At 42.1% G+C, this 14,609-nt stretch overlaps 2 protein-coding genes across 4 annotated transcripts in view; one reads left to right on the top strand and one right to left on the bottom strand.

The window, feature by feature from the left end:
- The window catches only part of CDKL5 (cyclin dependent kinase like 5), a 212,565-nt gene extending 205,440 nt beyond the window's left edge, over window positions 1–7,125 (top strand). For 2 of the 3 annotated variants that reach the window (XM_037986378.2, XM_037986376.2), the window contains exon 19: window positions 94–491. In XM_037986378.2, coding sequence (XP_037842306.1) covers window positions 94–480 — 387 coding nt within the window. In that variant the 3' untranslated portion in view covers window positions 481–491. Of the gene's footprint in view, window positions 1–93 lie in introns of all 3 variants that reach the window. The other variant, XM_007991180.3, reaches the window with a different exon arrangement.
- A 3,215-nt stretch (window positions 7,126–10,340) lies between these two features.
- Window positions 10,341–14,609, bottom strand: part of RS1 (retinoschisin 1) — a 32,069-nt gene continuing 27,800 nt past the window's right edge. Inside the window, exon 6 of the mRNA XM_073013856.1 lies at window positions 10,341–13,889. Within this exon, the coding sequence (XP_072869957.1) occupies window positions 13,737–13,889 (153 nt within the window). The 3' untranslated portion in view covers window positions 10,341–13,736. The remainder of the gene's footprint in view (window positions 13,890–14,609) is intronic.

The following is a 14,609-nucleotide window of genomic DNA, read 5'->3' as shown; positions in this document are numbered from 1 at the left end:
CGCCCAGTCACCTCAGGTCTAAGCCACCTTCCCTCCCCAGACTTATGGTCACTCTAACTTGAATCCCGTGTGCATTCTCATCCTTTCTTTCAGAGCCAGCCATTAAAATCACTGCGCAAGTTGTTACATCTCTCTTCGGCCTCAAATCACCCGGCTTCTTCAGACCCCCGCTTCCAGCCCTTAACAGCTCAACAAACCAAAAATTCCTTCTCAGAAATTCGGATTCACCCCCTGAGCCAGGCCTCTGGCGGGAGCAGCAACATCCGGCAGGAGCCCGCACCGAAGGGCAGGCCAGCCCTCCAGCTGCCAGGTCAGATGGATCCTGGTTGGCACGTGTCCTCTGTGACCAGGAGTGCCACAGAGGGCCCTTCCTACTCTGAACAGCTGGGTGCCAAGAGTGGGCCAAATGGGCACCCCTATAACAGAACAAATCGCTCACGAATGCCAAATCTGAATGATTTAAAAGAGACAGCCTTGTAATTTGTGCTGGTAGGGGGAAGGGGTGGGCAGACAAGCCAGTGGGGGAGGGGTGGGGAAGGGTGGGCTGGGCTTGGGGCATGGGCCGGGCCAAGTGGTGAGCCAGTATTTTCAGCTTTATGAAGGTGTGTGCAATATTGCATGTGTTGGGGCCGTCGAGCTCCTCGCGGCCACAAATGCTAGTCAGGGATCTTAGAGCCACAGGAGTTCCTTAGGAATCGCCACTCCCCACAGGTCTTGTGTGAGAATAGATAGAGTGTGCCACTGAGGAAGAAGAAATTCTTGGCAGTTTCTCCCCCTTACATTCCAGCTTTAGTGCAATCTCTGTTGAACTTGGTAACGCCAGGATGTGTCCTGGCACTGCAAGGGATAGGAAAATCATGTTGACCGATGCCCTTACTACATATTTTTTTCTGCCTAGACTAAATGTGGGGTTTATTGTAATCCAAGAGTATCCCTTTGAAGGGTTAGCAGATGAACTGTATGTCTTAAATTGTTTTCTAAACTTCCATATTTGATAGGATTTGTAACATTTATTTATAATTAATATTGTACTGTTATAATCATATCTTTTATGTTATAATGTAAAGTTATTTTGAGCTGTTTGAAACATTGTGAAGCAGTGGGACAGCTACAGTAGTTTCTATAAAAACTAAACAGTAACATTTATATATTGCATCAGGAGTATTTTATTCTATATATAAATATATATATGGTAAATATCTGTTTTATAAATATATTCATTTAAAGAAAGTATCGTTATGACACTATCTGCCATATTTTTATACATTTGTGATATGAAGTGAGTATTATACTTCTAATAAAGGGAGTTGAATTGTGGCTACACGTGACTGTAACAGTATGAACCTTGCTCAACTTTTAGGCCCCAGCAGTAGCCTCTAGACATCCTTGGTAGCAGACGAGATGCAGCATCTCTTTCCAAACCTGCAGGGGAAGAAAGTCAGATAGGCCAGTGAGAATTCAGCAGGCCTGGTTTCCGTCCTCACACACTTGGCTCCTGTTTGTGTCCAGGGACGTTACTTGCACACAGGGGAGAATAGATTGAGGCATTACTCGTGGGTCTTTGTAGAGAGAATGTGCTCTTCCACTTAGCATTAGTGTAGAGCGTAGACCAAAGATTTGCCAGTGAACATTCCTTGTTGTGAGATCATAAGAGGTACCTGTCTGCAGATCTTGCAAACCAGCTCTATGCTCCTCAATATTGTCCACTGTCCCGGAGACTCTTGGCTGATGGGGTGTGAGATATATGTGTGGCATTTCTATTTCTGAATGCCTTTTTTGCTCTTGCTTTCTCCAATACCATATTTAAAAGGCTCCTGGAGCAATTCCAGATAGAGAAAAAATTACTCTATCCATTTTTTTCTTCCTGGGGCTGTCCACTTATGACAAGGTTTTCATGCACACCTGTTACACACACAACCCCTATCAGAACAGGACCTATTTTCCCCTCATCTGATCTCTTTCAGCTCCCAAGTTACTCCCAAGTATCATCAAACCCTTTGGCCATCAAGTGTTATCCTCCCATGCCTCTGGGTCATCCTTGAGGGAAGTCACCTCAGCACTGTCGTCTATCAGTAGTAGTGGATTTTTGGAAGTAGTCTCTTAGCAATAATACTTTTAAAGGTCCCTCCCACCCCTCAAAGAGATAACTTCTCAGTATTTATTACTTGTCCTCAAATTCTGAGTGTCAGCCCCTGAATCAAGTCAGCTATAATCGAAATGTGCTGTTACTGTTAACCCTCCCCCAAGATTTTGAGGATCATAGCTCTGATGATTATGAAGATTATAAAGACTAAAGTCCTAGTTTCCCTGAAGCTTAAATTGTGCACATATTGCATTTTTATATAAATACTATAATGTGTATTGATTAGATAGATAGGTTATTTTAAGGTGCTTTTTATTTAATTTTAATAAATGTAATAGGCACTAAAATGAAACTCGACTGGGTACTATTATTGAAACAATTTGACTCAAATCAATAGTTTTGCATGCTCTTTAGTTCTTTTTCTGTCTTACTTCTTTCACCAGTTCAGTACTGTTTGGGTAGCTCTGAATTCTGGCTTTTCCCAGGCAGCTGCTTGATGATACAAGTGAGGTGGACCATCAGCAGTTTGCCTGGACACTAATGACTCTAAAAGGGTGTGTATTTAACTCTTCTTTTTCATACTAGATCTCTACCTTGTATTCCCCCCTTGCAAACCAGAAACTACACTTTTTTTCTCTGGAAAGACTTCTCACTGTGCTATGCGCTTAGGAACTGCACGGTCCCGTTGCCATGCTGTGGCATTCGAGGCTCGTTGTCACCTAGGGGCTGGTTTCCCATGTTGTCATCCTTGTTAACACTGGGATCTCAGATGTTTGCAGAACATTTCTATTCATGATGGTTCTTCAAAGAAGGGCTAGAATATTTGCCTTCTACCTAGAGCAAAGTAAACCTAATTGCTGAAGAGTCAATACGTACTTTTTGTACATTCCCAGATTTGAGCCAGAAAATACCTACAGATATCTACATATGTTTTCAACCAGTGTTTTCGAGGTAGCTCTTTAATCTTCTTCTCAGCTTTTGTCTGTTCTGACTTTTCATCCAATAAGCTGTAAGTGAACTATAATCTGCATTTCTAGCATGCAATTCTCTTCCTGCTCACGAAGGGGGGATGATAAAGTTTTCTCTCAGACCTAATGGGCCCTCTCTTAGCTTTTAACTGTTGTTTTCCCCTCTTGATGAAGAATTATTGACATCACAAACATTGCCATCTATGATAGAAAGGACTTGATTTAAAGTCAGAAAAATTTGCCTTTTCTTTAGGAAGGGGAATTCGTGACATCCATGTCCTGTTATCGGCCCTAACTTCCTAAAGAAGAAAAAGGGTGAATGAAAGCTTATGTTACTTTTATGAAAGTATCACTGATCTCCTTTGGAAAAGAAACTCTGCTTCACTGTTTTTCTACCTTTATTTCTCTGCTGTCCTTGTTTTTCCTCTCTAAAGTTCTAAATACACTTTAACTGAACCTTGTTTGGTCTTGCTCTAAAATTTAGCCTTTCTCTAGAGTCTAAGACCAAAAGGGAGTGCTTCATGCTGAGGGACTCAAGTGAGCTGACTCTACAGCTGTGGTTCTCAACTAGGGGCAGATTTGCCCCATGGGCACATTTGGCGATGTCTGGGGACATTTGGTTGTCACAGCTGAGGGTGATGGTGTGCTACTGGCATCAAGTGGATAGAGGCCAGGGATGCTGCTAAACACCCTGCCATGCACAGGACAGCCCCCCAAACAAACAGTGCTCCAGCCCCAAGCACCACTGGTGCCCAGGTTGAGAAACCCTGCCCTACACCATCCCAAGCCCACCAGTCTGCAGAGCTTGGCTCTGGCCTTGTTCTTTCCAGGCTACAGTACTGCAGGTATGAATTCTTCAACATCACATTCTCTTAAGAGTCTTCGACCACTATTCCTGAATCCTTGGAATCCTATTGTTCGTTTCCATTGTCTTGGGCCTGCTAAAAGGTGCATACTTTGGAAGGAGACCAGAGTTACTTTATAGGTGTTGGAGAACTTAAATTCTAGGTTAGCATCCTTAGAAAATCTTTCATAGAGCCATGAGGCTTATATTTAGAAGCAAGCAACAGCCTGGCAGATTGGCATGATTTTTACCAACTGCTCGAAGGCATCCATGGCTTTTAGCTGTGTCTCCCGAAAGAAAATGTCTTTGTTTTTTATTCAAGTCATTTAATAGCTCTTTACAAATATTAGCATATGGCAGACCAATTAGAAGCAAAAAAGTCCGTATTGGTGGTTGTGATGTGGCTGTTATATAGAAGTATTTGTGCTGTATGCTTTGGTTAAATCTGTTTTAAAACATGCTTTAAGATTCACCTTACGCAGTTGTACTTTAATTCTAAACTCAGAGCTATGCTGTCAGTCTCTAGTCACGCCGTGTATTATAAAGTATGTTGTGGTTGTAGAGTTAGCCAGTTTAGCATGTTCCTAATCTGAGAATTAGTGGACTATACTAGGAAATGCTATCCCATTGTCCCTTTCCAGCCCCTCTTAGTTAAGATCATAGTATCCTCACTTCTTAAACTAGTCTTTAGAGTAAATAAGGAAAAAAGCCATTTATTTTCTTCTAGCCATGTATTATTGAGAATGACTCATAGTGTACAACTTTTTTTCAAAGGCCAGAGGATTACTTTTCAAGTGTGTAGAAAGATCTATTTCTGTTCACCTAGGAGCTGGTGGTGACTGAACTCTTTCAGCAAGGGCAGTGGCTCAGTGTGATGCAGTGCTGGAGCTCAGCTGGGACTCAGTAAATCTGCACATTCTCTGCTGGTCAGAACATGTTTCCTGGATAGCATTGTTTTTCTATCTAGAAGTTCGTTACCTCCTGCATGGTAGTGGGATATTGAGCTCTCTGTGGGTTCTAAGATCCACAGACTCATACTTTTGTGAACTTTGGAATGTGGTAGGGTACATTGAACCAAGTCAGAAAATAGTGAAATATTTCCTTGCCTCCTTCAGTTCATCACTAAGAAAGTGTGCAGGCAGAGAAAACTTACTTACGGTTTAAGAAACCACAATTCTGGTTTTTTTGAAAGGGGACATAGAAAAGACAGTACAAAGGTTGTAAGTGTCCTGTCGCTAATTCCCAGGGCCAGAATCTCACAAGAAGGTCCTCTCAGAGACTTAAAAGCCTAGCTTACAAAAATAACCAGAAACCAAACTTGTAAGCAGTTATGATTTCTTCCTTTTGCTTCTTGACCAGCTGAGATACAGAATATCTTGAGGTCTGGTTCAGCTGATGAAAAATTCTGTCTCAGAAATGATGAGTAAGAAATCATGCAAGAAAATGAAGTCCCTCATCTATCTGCATACATGCGATGTGGGAGAAGTAGAGTGGCTAGGAAACTCTGGGCCTGCTGCCCCTTCGATTCTTTTTCTTTGTGAATTGAATGTACTATACAAATGGTAGGCTTTCATGTGAGCCAGTTACTACATGAATCTTCATTTCCCACAGTGGTTTGTTCATTCATCAGCGTTAGGCTTGGTCCTGGCTCCATCTTTCTCCTCTCCGGGCACTGACCCCACCCTTCCATGTATTTACTGTAGGCTATTAAATATGATCATGACCCGCCTTGCATTTTCATTCATCAACTGTTTACTCCCAAATTTAAGGGAAGTTTGTCTCATTTTGCCAGAAAAAAATTGTAATAGTTGGCACGCTGGATTTGTAGGGCCAGCAAAATTGCGGCAGTGAAACTAGTTTCACTTCTAAAGCCCTTCATTTCTCACAAGGTTAAGCTCTCGAAACCCCATTTGATCCTTGGGTCCTATTTCGATCCTCCTTTGGAATCTAAAAATCGGTCTCCATGTTGTATGCAGATTAGAAGTTGCCTTGTTCGTTACTCTTCCAACACAGAGTATCAGGGAGAAAGAGGCCTTATCTGTTCCTCCATCCCCCCTGTTTTGACAGACTGCTAAGAATTCCTCAGGACTTCCTTTGGTTGGGGATTTTACTTTCCCAAAAGTCTGATCTGATTTCTTTCAGGGGTAGACAAGCTTGTCCTAGTGCTCTGCTTCAGGTCTGATCAGAAGAAACCCAGGAATAGAAAAGGTAGATGCCTTGACTTTTGTCCCTGTTGTGGGGACTAAAGTGTTTATTGCCAGAATTGTCAAAAGCTCCAGTTTAAACTCTGTAGAGTTTCACGGAAAAACAAAACAAAACAAAGCAAACAAGATGCTTATCATCCCAGAGAATGTGTAAGTTCTCCAGCACGGCTTAGGTTTTCCAAAATGGAAAGCAAAGCTTGCAGAGAACCTGTTTTCTCTAGAGACACACAACTGATTCTGGCCCTCAGTCTGTTTCCCTCTCCTTGTTTACTCTTTGGTCACCGATTGAGTCAGGCTAGAGGGGTAATACGGTGATTAAAAGAAGTAAATTCTCACTGTAAACTTGGATTGATTAACAGAAACAATTAAACCAAACAAAATCATTGCCCCAAATTTCTATCTCCAAGAATTGCTTTGTGCCATTTTGAATTCAGGTAGTTATTCTGTATATACTTAGCTAACTATTCAGAGCTTCTTCAATCTCTAGTAAGCTTGAAGGTGGTGTCTGGGAAGACACAGGGCAGGGTGACATTGAGACCCTGTTCATTCTTAGAAACAAAAATAGGGATAAGCCAGAATGATGTGACATCTAGTATGTGGTAGATGAAGAATCAGTGGAAATTCTTAATTGCACAGACTTTATAATCCATTATATAAAGTGTAATTCCATACTTTCTACTGTGGCAAGGGTGTGACGTGATTGTTAATCTTTTTAATTTTTGAATCCAAACTGAATTTAAAGTGTTGAATACTTAAATCCTCACAAGTGAATTATGAACCATTTGTAAAGTGTTTCTATAACTCTTTGTATCATGTGTTGGTACATCTTATCAAGTTTTTTCTGGCATGTAATTCCATTCTAAACTTATGTAAAATTTCTATTGTTGCTGTAAATATTACACAAATATCTACTCCGTGATAACCTTCATTATCAGCATGAAATGGTTAATTTTTACTGAGCACAATGTATTTTTGAATGGATCTTCCCAAATGTCTTTAATAAAATGCAGATTTTGCACTGACTGATGTGACTGCCAGGCCGTCCCAATCTTGAGCACTGTGGTCCTTGTGTTTGAACTGGGAACAGCTCCATTTTAGTTCCTTCTTGGGAAGAAAGAATGCATTCGAATTCAAATAAAGGATGATGGGCCTTTGAGGTTGTAATCAGTTTAAGAGAAATTAATGTAAAACTAGGCAAATCCTGTAACTTAATGATGTTGATCTTTGTTTTCCTATTTATAAAGCTTTTTTTTCCCCTTATGGCATTTTGAAAACTTTGGTTTATTTTATACTTGAGTGTTGTCACCTTTGCACGTCGCTAGACACTCACGTGGTAGTTTGAGGAGGATGGGAAGAGAGGCCAATCTTGTGCTAAGTGCTATGGAGAAAGCAAAGATGGACAGCTTAATAAGGGTTTTTTCATTCTAGAGGAGAGGTGAGCAAGCTTTTTCTGTAAAGGGCCAGATGGTAAATATTGGGGGCTCTCTGGCCCTTCAGTTCCCTGTCACCTTTGTAGTGCAGAAGCTCTGCCTTTGTAGTGCAGAAGCTGCATGGATGATATGTAAATCAGAAAGTTGTGGCTGTGGTCCCATAAAACTTTACTTATAGAAACAGGCCATAGTTTACTAACCCCTGTTTTAGGCCCTCAGTTTCATCATTTAGGGTAAGACCAACTGAGTACATATTCAATCAGGAGGGAAAGAATTTAGCTTTTGTGGTAACTTACATATAAAACATTCTCCAGCTTTCTTTGTCTTTCTAAACAAAGGGTAGGAGCTGAAAGTCAGTGCTTTCCATTCCTAAAAGTACTGTGTCAACCAGTTCTTCACTCTGTCTCTTTAAGTGACATGGAAACTTGTGGCCTGTGCTTTCAACTATAATCTTATCACGACTGAATCAAAGTATTTGGTGTTTATACTTTTTAATGTTCATAGCACCTATGGCCAGGCACAATGCCCAAGTGTTTTGCTTTTTTATTATTATTATTATTATTTTCACAACAACCCAGTGAAACAGGTACTATTATTATCCCCTTTTCGTAAATGAGGAAACAGATTTTCATACTTGACATTAACCTGCCCAAGGTCACCCAGTTTGGAAGTGGCAGGGCCAGGATTTGAAGCCGAATATGTTCATTGTAAAGCCCATGTACCCTTAAAAGTCACTGCACCTCCATGTATGGAAACTGACATGGAGTGGAATGGTGGTCACAATCAGAGTTGTTTCTCTTTAGTAATTCAGGTTTATTCAAGTAACTCCAAGGTTCAGATTTTTAAAAACAGTTTCCAGCACAGAGTATATTAAAAACTTTGTCTAAAGTTTACTCTAGGTGCAGAAATAAAGACAACTTAGTCGAGTGAAGGAAAGGGTAACAGACTTAGAAATGGCTATCTACACTTATGGAATAAGTGTACTAATTAGAGCAGGTAACAAGTCCCCACAATGTGTAACATATTCTTCTCTAAAAGCTCGCAACAATTTATGTGCCACCTTCCATCCGCTTTCCCAGCAGATGGTAATTGATGTGATTTGAGACTAGAACACTTCATTGAAACAAGTCGCTGGAGGTCCTCTGGGGATGCGGCTTAAAAGTCCAGGATCAGGCCAGGCGTGGCAGCTCACGCCTGTAATCCCAGCACTGTGGGAGGCTGAGACGGGCAGATCACCTGACGTCAGGAATTCGAGACCAGCCTGGCCAACATGGAGAAACCCCGTCTGTACCAAAAATACAAAAATTAGGGCCGGGCGGTGGCTCACGCCTGTAATCCCAGCACTGTGGGAGGCTGAGATGGGCAGATCACCTGAAGTCAGGAGTTCGAGACCAGCCTGGCCAACATGATGGAACCCCATCTCTACTAAAAATACAAAAAATGGGTGTGGTGGTACGTGCCTGTAATCCCAGCTGCTTGGGAGGCTGAGACAGGAGAATCACTTGAACCCAAAAGGTGGAGGTTGCAGTGAGCTGAGATCACGCCACTGCAGTCCAGCCTGGCAACAGAGCGAGACTCCGTCTCAAAAAAAAAATACAAAAAAAAAAAAAAAGAAAAATTAGCCAGGCATGGTGGTGCATGCCTATAATCTCAGCCACTTGGGAGGCTAAGGCAGGAGAATCACTTGAACCCAAAAGGCGGAGGTTGCAATGAGCCAAGATCGTACCACTGCACTCCAGCCTGGACGACACAGCGAGATGCCATTTCAAAAACAAACAAATAAATAAATAAATCCCCAGGATATAGAGTCCGCTTGCCTGGGTGGAGTCTTGGCTCCATCTCCTACATCTCATGTGACTTGAAGCAAGGCACTTCACTGTGCCTCAGTTTCCTTATTTTTAAATGGAGGTAATCATAGTACCTACCTCAGTGTTGTGAAGATTTAATGAGATAATAACCTGCAGAGCACTTGACAGAGTCTCAAGAAATATGAGCTCTTATAACATTATTGCTATTATAAAGCATTGCTATTGTTTCTGCCCCAATTGGCAGTTTCAGAAAATTGAGAAGGAATATCACTGAATCTTTAATGCCAGTTACACAGAGCTCAGTAGGTGTCCACAAAGCCCTTTAGATGCACGTAGCCTATTTGATCTTCATGTCAGCCCTGTAAGGTTGGGCTTAAGAATGACCCATCATGGAACTACTCTTGGGACCACAGGGGAAGTGACAGTCCTTGTAAGCTGTTTGTCAGTGGGCCTTAGCAACCAAGCCCCAATTGGACAGAAAGACAGGGTTCTGTGAGCATCCATTCCAAGAGTCACTTTAGGAGTTCAATCTTCTGGGCTCTGAGAATGGATTCATAGCAGTACCTCTATCTGGGAAATACCTTTGCTTTGTCCAAGTAACCTCCTCCCACACAGAGTACCCGAATCAACTCAGATTTTTTTTTCTTAATATTGGCAACACTTAATGCTACTTCTTTGTTCGTAACATTTCATTTAATTATTTAAAAATCTGCAAATGTTGTGTATATTTTACTGCAATTTTTAAACAATCTCCAGTGTAGACTGCGCTCTAGCATTTCTAAAAATAAAAGTAAATATGTTAAAATAAGGTAAGAGTGAGTTTTTCCTACATTATGTTTAATTTTTAATTGAAAGTTTCCCCCACAAAAGAAATGATACTGCAAGCATAGTTTGTGTGTTTGACAGTAAGATTCTATTAGGCTTCAGATTTCCCTCAATAAAAGTTTTAATTTTTATACATTCTGTCATATGAATTGAATGAAGTAAATAATATGCTGTTGTAAGCAAATTACCTGCAGATAAATGTCCTATGAATCATATATCTTTCTGTGTATTAAATTCTGAAGTTTTGAGCAGTTTTCAATGTGAAATCCCAGCTGGCTTCTTTGCAATGATGGACAAGTTAGTATAATTCATATGGAAATTCAAAGAACCCAGAATAGCCAAAACAATCCTGAAGAGCAAAGTTGGAGGACTCATATGCCCCAATTTCAAAACTTACTACAAAGCTACAATAATGAAGAAAATGAGATAATAGAATTTGGGTTCCAGAAATAAACCCTCTCACATTCATGGTCAATTGTTTTTTGACAAGGGTGCTAAAATTATTCAATGGGGGAAAGAACAGTCTTTTCAGCAAACTGGTGGGACAACTGGATATCCACATGCAAAAGAATGAAGTTGGACTCCTATTTCACACCATATACAAAAATTAACTCAAAATGGATCAAAGATCTAACTGTAAGAGGTAGAACTATAAAACTCTTAGAAGAAAACTCTTAGAAGAAAACAACATTCCTGACCTTGGATTTGGCAGTGGTTTCTCAGACATGACACCAAAAGCACAAGCAAAGAGAAAAAGAAATTGGACTTCATCAAATGTTTAAAATTTTGTGCTTCAGAGGACTCTATCAAGAGAGTTAAAAAGATCCACAGAATGGGAGAAAATATTTGCAAATCATGTCCAATAAGGGAATTATACCTAGAATACACAAAGAATTCTTAAACTCAGTAAGTTGTAAGCCGATTTAAAATGGGCAGAGGATCTGAAAGACGTTTCTCCAAAGATGTACAAATGGCCAGTAAACACATGAAAAGATGTTCAACATCATTAGTCACTAGGGAAATGCAAATCAAAACCACAGTTGAGATGCAACTTCACACATTATGGGTATAGTCAAAGACAGTACCAAGTGTTGCTGAGGATGTGGAGAAAGTGAAACCTCCTACATTGCTGGTGGAAATGTAAAATGATGCAGCCACTTGGGATAATAGTTCCTCCAAAGATTAAACAAGAGTGTGTGTCCCCGCAGTTTTACTCCTAGGTGTATACCCAAGATAAATGAAAACATACATCCGCACAAAAACTTACACACAAATGTTCGTAGCAGCATTATTCATAATTGCTAAAGAGTGGAAACCCAAATCTCCATCAATGGATGAATGGATAAATAACAATGTGCTCTTGACATGATACTGAACAATGATGTTCAGCAATAAAAAGGAGTGATGTAGTGATACACATGTTACAACGTGGATGAACTTTAAAACACTATGCTAAGTTAAAGAAGCCAGTCACGAAATACCACATACTATATGATTTCATTTATGTAAAACGTCCAGAATTGGCCAATCTGTAGAGATAGTCGATTTGTGGTTTCAGAGGGCTTGTGGTGGCCGATGGGTTGGGGAGTGATGGCTGATGGGTGCAGGATTTCTCTTTGGGGTGATAAATTTCCTAAAATTGATCTAGTGATAATGGTTGCACAACTCTGAATATACCAAAAGTCATCAAATTGTACACTTTAAGTGGATACAAACTGTATGTGAACTTAATCTCAATAAAGCCGTGACAAAAGTTTCCAACATGAACAATTATTTGGAGAGCCTTTCTCCCTGCCTGTTTCCTCCTCTCCTTTTTGTCTGAACTGCACTGTCTTAACTCCCGTGTTTGATGTGCCCTTAACTCTTAGGATACTGCCATTTTGTCTGACAGTCCATGTCGTGACCAAATTCACCTTTCCAAATAAGGGTCTCTGTTCAGGCGTTTCTATCCAAAATAGATTTGTCCTGTGTCCTAAGGCCAGGGATGCGTTCTCCCCCCCGCCCCCCCGCCACCGCCGCCCCAACACCCTGTGTGATATGTTTATATTTCAGAGAAGATTGGGCAGGGAAAAGCATTTTCCGAAGTTCAAGCATACAGCATGGGGACTAGAAAGATGCTGGGTTGGATATAAAATAATTGAGCCCCCAACGCGTCAAGGAGGATGTTTGGGGCTTTTAGAAGGCTGCCTGTTCACAGAAAAGGTGAATGTGTTGTCCAGGACGGTGTTAGCGCGAGTCTAGTCACTTGGCTTGTCATTTGAAAACGAAAAGTAACTCGGAAATGAGCTGCTAGCGGAGACTACCCTGTGTCTGGGGCCAGGACAGTCTAGAGCAGCCTCATTCTCTGATTCCACCACCTCCTCTCCATATACCGCTCCTGCCCCTCCCCCGTGTTTAACACAGCCTTTTCCTGGGAGGGGCCTGGAATCTCAGGCTGGGCTGTAAGTGGCCAATGAGGCCTCCCAATCTAAGGCGCCGCCTCCGGGAACGGAAAGCCAGGCCCATTCCTTCCCAGAGAGCTTTTCAGGAGCAGGCGCGCAGTTTGCGTATTGCAAGGCAGAGGGTGGAAGGGTGAGAATCTTTCAGGGAAAAGCCACATGGTCCTTTTTATGATGTGAGTCCTTCCCAGTTCCTGCGAAGCATGTAGCCAACTAATGAGCCTCCTCTGAGTAGCCAGTGGTAGCTCCTGGGCTAGCTGCTCTCGAACTATGTTTGGTTTGCTGGGAAATGGTAGCCCTAGGTAAAGGGCAATGGTACTGTGTTGTGGTCATTTGGGGTCCCTACATATACTTGGACGCGCAGCCTGTCCTGTGTGATCACCTAAATGGTGACCACAGACACAGGGAATTTGCTGGAATGGATTGCAGAATGGAGCTGCATGTATTGGGCACTCTGGACCCTCCCGAATCCCTGTGTTCATGAGGGTGGAAGCCCAGACCCGCCTTGAAGGTGAGAACTGCGAGCAGAGGAAACCCTTACCTTGGGCTTTTGGTCATCTGTCACGTATAGCTTCTCAGGACACTGGGATCCTCACCCACCACACTCATCCCTGCAACTCAGTCACCCTTGAGATCCTCAGCTGCCTCCCCCGGGCTCTGAAGTCCTCTTTGGCGATGATTTAGTGGAAAGTTAACTAGGAGTAACTGCTGCCTTCTGCATTCAAAGCCAGGCTTTAGGAAACTATGTTTTTGTCTTGAATGTGGTAAAGCACAGGAATTTTCAAATTATCAGGACTGCTTTGTGTTCCCCTGAGACTGCACCTTTTACAGTGTCACTGAGAAAAAATGAGCAGAAAATTACCCCTGCTGCTTAGGCTTTTGTAAGAAAATTGGTTTTCGGGACATTTTCTTTGTTCTGACTTTCTCTGGCCCTGAGTGGGGAATAAGTTCATTTTTATTTCATTGAAATCAGAAAGCTATATCTTAAAAAAAAAAAAAAAAGTAACTACCCAGCACTGCAGTTAAAATTGCTTTGCGAAATATAGCCCTGTCCATCCCAGTGGTATGTGAGGGGGTCCCCTACGGCCCTGCTCTGCGCCGGTCACCCCCCAGCAGGCGCCAAACTGAGGCAGGCATCAGGCACACTTGCTGACGCACTCCAGCAGCTCCATCCGGATGGCAATGCGGACGTGCCAGCCCAGCGGGATGAGGCGAATGAAGCGGGAGATGATGGGGGGCCGCAGCAGGTTCTGAACCGTGGAGGTGCGGTCCGAGTTGCCATAGAAGACCTAGAGAGACGGAGGAAATCCTGTCACCATCACATCGGGGGAGGGAAAAGGAAGAAGGGTTCCTTTCTGGAGCTAGCCCCAACTTTTAACTATGGAAATGATTAGAAAGTGGTTTTTTAAGCACAGAGAGTTTGCGGGTGCCCTCCAAAATCTGACCTTGAGTAATTGTCATCACACCTACATTCTCGGAACATCTGGAACTGCACCATCCAATACGGTGGCCACTAGCCAATATGTCTGTTTACACTTCAATTAATTAAAATTAGATTAAAAAATTCAGTTCCTCGGTCACATGAACCACATTTCAAGTGGCCGCCATATTGGACAGTGCAGATGTGAACATTTCCATCATCACAGAAAGCTGTATTGGAGGGTGCTGCTAGAAAATGCCTCTTGACTCATCGCTTTTGAGTTTTTATCCTTTGCATTTTGACATTTTGAAAAGGCCCACATCACACTTACATGTTCCAAAGGTATCCAAAGTAGGGCTGAAGTGAAAACCCGGGCTTGGCTCAGGAGTTGTAAGCCAAAACTTAAATGTGTGTTCCTATTTTGATACAAGTGACGAGTACCTTTTCAACTTGGAAAATGTTTTTTTAAAAAGACATAAAAACTTGGCCAGGCGCAGTGGCTCACGCCTGTAATCCCAGCACTTTGGGAGGCGGAGGCGGGCAGATCGTTTGAGGTCAGGAGTTCGAGACCAGCTTGGCCAACACACAG

The sequence above is a fragment of the Chlorocebus sabaeus genome, chromosome X (genome assembly GCF_047675955.1).
Source record: "Chlorocebus sabaeus isolate Y175 chromosome X, mChlSab1.0.hap1, whole genome shotgun sequence".
NCBI lineage: Eukaryota > Metazoa > Chordata > Mammalia > Primates > Cercopithecidae > Chlorocebus > Chlorocebus sabaeus.
The sequence above is the reverse complement of the archived record's forward strand: the minus strand, read 5'-3'. Positions and strand labels throughout refer to the sequence as shown.